The 2935-nt window shown below is 40.0% G+C and overlaps 1 protein-coding gene across 1 annotated transcript; it reads right to left on the bottom strand.

Annotated features, from left to right (window-relative positions):
- Nucleotides 1–632: 632 nt before the first annotated feature.
- Nucleotides 633–2212, bottom strand: LOC108958244. Its single transcript, XM_039309894.1, has 3 exons — nucleotides 1978–2212; nucleotides 1476–1594; nucleotides 633–1079 (listed from the first exon to the last, which is right to left on the bottom strand). The coding sequence occupies exons 1-3, from the start codon at nucleotides 2210–2212 to the stop codon at nucleotides 633–635; spliced, it is 801 nt and encodes a 266-aa protein (XP_039165828.1).
- Between the last annotated feature and the right edge of the window lie 723 nt (nucleotides 2213–2935).

Here is a 2935-nt window from a genome sequence, read left to right as displayed (position 1 = left end):
GCTTCGGCGACTATGGAGGCGCGGCGGACAGGTCGGATGGTGAGGCAGGGTCAACGATGGCGGAGCGGCGTGTAAGAAGATGACGAAAAAAAGTAAAGAGATTGAAGAACTCGAGAATGGAGAGAAGACTTTTGTATATTCTATTGTCTTCAATGAATTGTATTGATGTACATCCTCTGCAATTATAATACAAGAGTATGACTAAACACGGAAATTAAATATCCTACAAATCAATCTATTCTAGATTTAATTCTAATTGATCTGTACAAATCGGATCAGAATCAATTAAATATTCTGTCAAGCTACATATCTTCCAACACTCCCCCTCAAGCTGGTGGCTTGTATATGTCTAAGATACCTAGCTTGTTCAGAAGATACATGTGCTGTCTTTGACATAGAGGTTTGGTGAAAATGTCTACAAGCTGTTCAGTTGTCCCAATTCCTCTTGCTTTAATGACTCCTTCTAAGATCTTGTCTCGTGTAAAGTGGCAATCTACCTCTATATGCTTGGTTCTCTCATGCACTATAGGGTTTGCTGCAAATTTAAGAGATGCATCATTGCCGCAGAATAGCTTTGTTGCCCCTTGTACTTGTATTCCAAGATCCTTAAGAAGACCCTAAATCCATACTATCTAACAAGCAGTTTTGGCCATAGCTCGATACTCTGCTTCAGCTGAAGATAGAGAAACAATAGGATGTTTTTTGGTCTTCCAGGAGAGTAAAGAATCTCTTAACTTGATGCAATATCCAGTAACAGATCTTCGACTCATGGGACAAGTTGTATAGTCTACATCACAATATGTTGTCATCTCCATGTTGCATCTTCTGGACAAGAGTATTCCAAGACCTGGACACTTCTTCAGATACTTCATGACTTTAAATGCAGCATTTAGGTGTGACTGCTTCGGACTGTGCATGAATTGACTAAGAGTCTGCACTGCATAAGAGATGTCAGGTCTAGTCATGATCAAATATATGAGCTTTCCGACAAGCCTTTGGTAGCTTGAAGGATCTTCCAAAACAAAGTCATCTTCTTGAGAAGTTCCCTTATCATAATCTGCTGTGGTCAATTTCGTGTTCTGTTCAATGGGAATAACAGCTAGCTTGCAACCTGATAAACCTATTTCTGAAATAATCTCCAATATGAATTTTCGCTGACTAAGCGAAATCCCTTGTTCAGAACGGGCAATTTCAATGCCAAGAAAGTACTTAGGTGCTCCTAAGTCTAAAATATGAAAAATTGCATGCAGATACTTCTTAAAATCTCCGATGGCAGCTTCATCATTTCCCGTAATGAGAATATCATCAACATATATCATCAGATAAATAGATGACATACCTTCAGTTTGCGTGAATAAAGCATAATCATGTCGGGATTGTTGGAACCCTACTGTTGTAAGAGCGCTTGTAAACTTCGTGTACCATTGCCTGGAGGTTTGTTTCAACCCATAAAAGGATTTTCGGAGACGACATACTTTATTCTCCCCTTGTCTTCGTAATCCCTGAGGAACGTCCATATATATCTCCTCATCTAAATCTCCATGGAGAAAAGCGTTATGAACGTCCATCTGGTGTAAAGACCAGTCACGAATAGCTGCAATTGTAAAAAATGAATGTACTGTGACGTCTTTGGCAACGGGTGAGAATGTTTCGTGATAATCGAACCCTTCCTGCTGAGTGAAGCCTTTGGCAACTAATCGTGCCTTGAATCTTTCAACGGAGCCATCAGCTCGATATTTTATCTTGTACACCCACTTACAGCCAATGGGTTTACAATTTGGTGGCAATGTGACAAGATCCCAGGTCTTATTGTTAATGAAGGCCCGCAATTCTGCTTCCATGGCCTTCTACCATCTTGGATTAGCAGATGCCTCATTATAACTGGCAAGTTCCTTATCCTCTGACAATCTACTTATAGACTATGTTCTCATGATAAATTATTGAAGGAAACATAGGATGAAACTAGATATTTGATACCTGGGGAGTTGAGAGCAGCACATACATAATCTTTGGTCCAGGTAGGAGGTCGTGTAGCTCGACTAGAACGTCGTGGAGGATCTACTCTCGGAGGTGAAGATGTTGATTCCCCGGCTGATGTAGGAAAGGTTTCTTCAACTTCTTCATTAGCAGAAGAATCTGCAAGTGAATTCCTTGAGGCATTTGCAGGAACCTGATTCTCATCAGAAATCGATCCTACCACTGAAGGATTCATTTGTACATAATGATCATGAGTAAATATTGCTAATGGTATATAATTAGGATCCTGATATGTTGTATCATCTGTCACAAGCCGACGTGGAATGCTCAGAGTATCAGATTCTTCATGGGATAGTGTTTTTTCATTGAAAGGAAAGACATTTTCATGAAATAAAACATCTCTACTTACAAAGAATTCTTTTGTAGATAGCTCTAGGACTATGTATCCCTTTTGTAGGTTAGGGTACCCCATGAGACATAGCGACGTGCACGAGAATCCAGTTTGTCTCGAGGGCCCACTATAGCTGCATAACAGAGACACTCGAAGACTTTGAGGTGTGTCCGCTCTAGCGCCTTGCCAAATAATACTTCAAAAGGCATTTTCCCATTTAATACCCGAGTAGGCATTCGGTTGACAAGATAGGCCATTGTAAGAATGCATTCTCCCCAATACTCATTTGGAATTGCTACTTGAAATTTTAGAGCTCTAGCAACTTCCAGAAGATGCATGTGTTTATGCTCAACCACCCTATTCTGTTGTGGAGTGTATATACAAGAGCTTTCATGTTGAATCCCATGAGATGAAAATAATGAAATGCAATCATGGCTGAAGAACTCCTTTCCGTTATCAGTTCGGATCCTTTTAATGGGCTTTTCGAATTGATTTTTGAAAGAGCAATAAATGTCTTCAAATGAGAATAAGCTTGGCCCTTAGACTGCATTAAAAAAATCCATGTTG

Source organism: Eucalyptus grandis, chromosome 3 (assembly GCF_016545825.1).
Source record: "Eucalyptus grandis isolate ANBG69807.140 chromosome 3, ASM1654582v1, whole genome shotgun sequence".
In the NCBI taxonomy this organism is placed as follows: Eukaryota; Viridiplantae; Streptophyta; class Magnoliopsida; order Myrtales; family Myrtaceae; genus Eucalyptus; species Eucalyptus grandis.
Note: the sequence above shows the minus strand (reverse complement) of the source record. Positions and strands in the feature narration are given on the sequence as shown.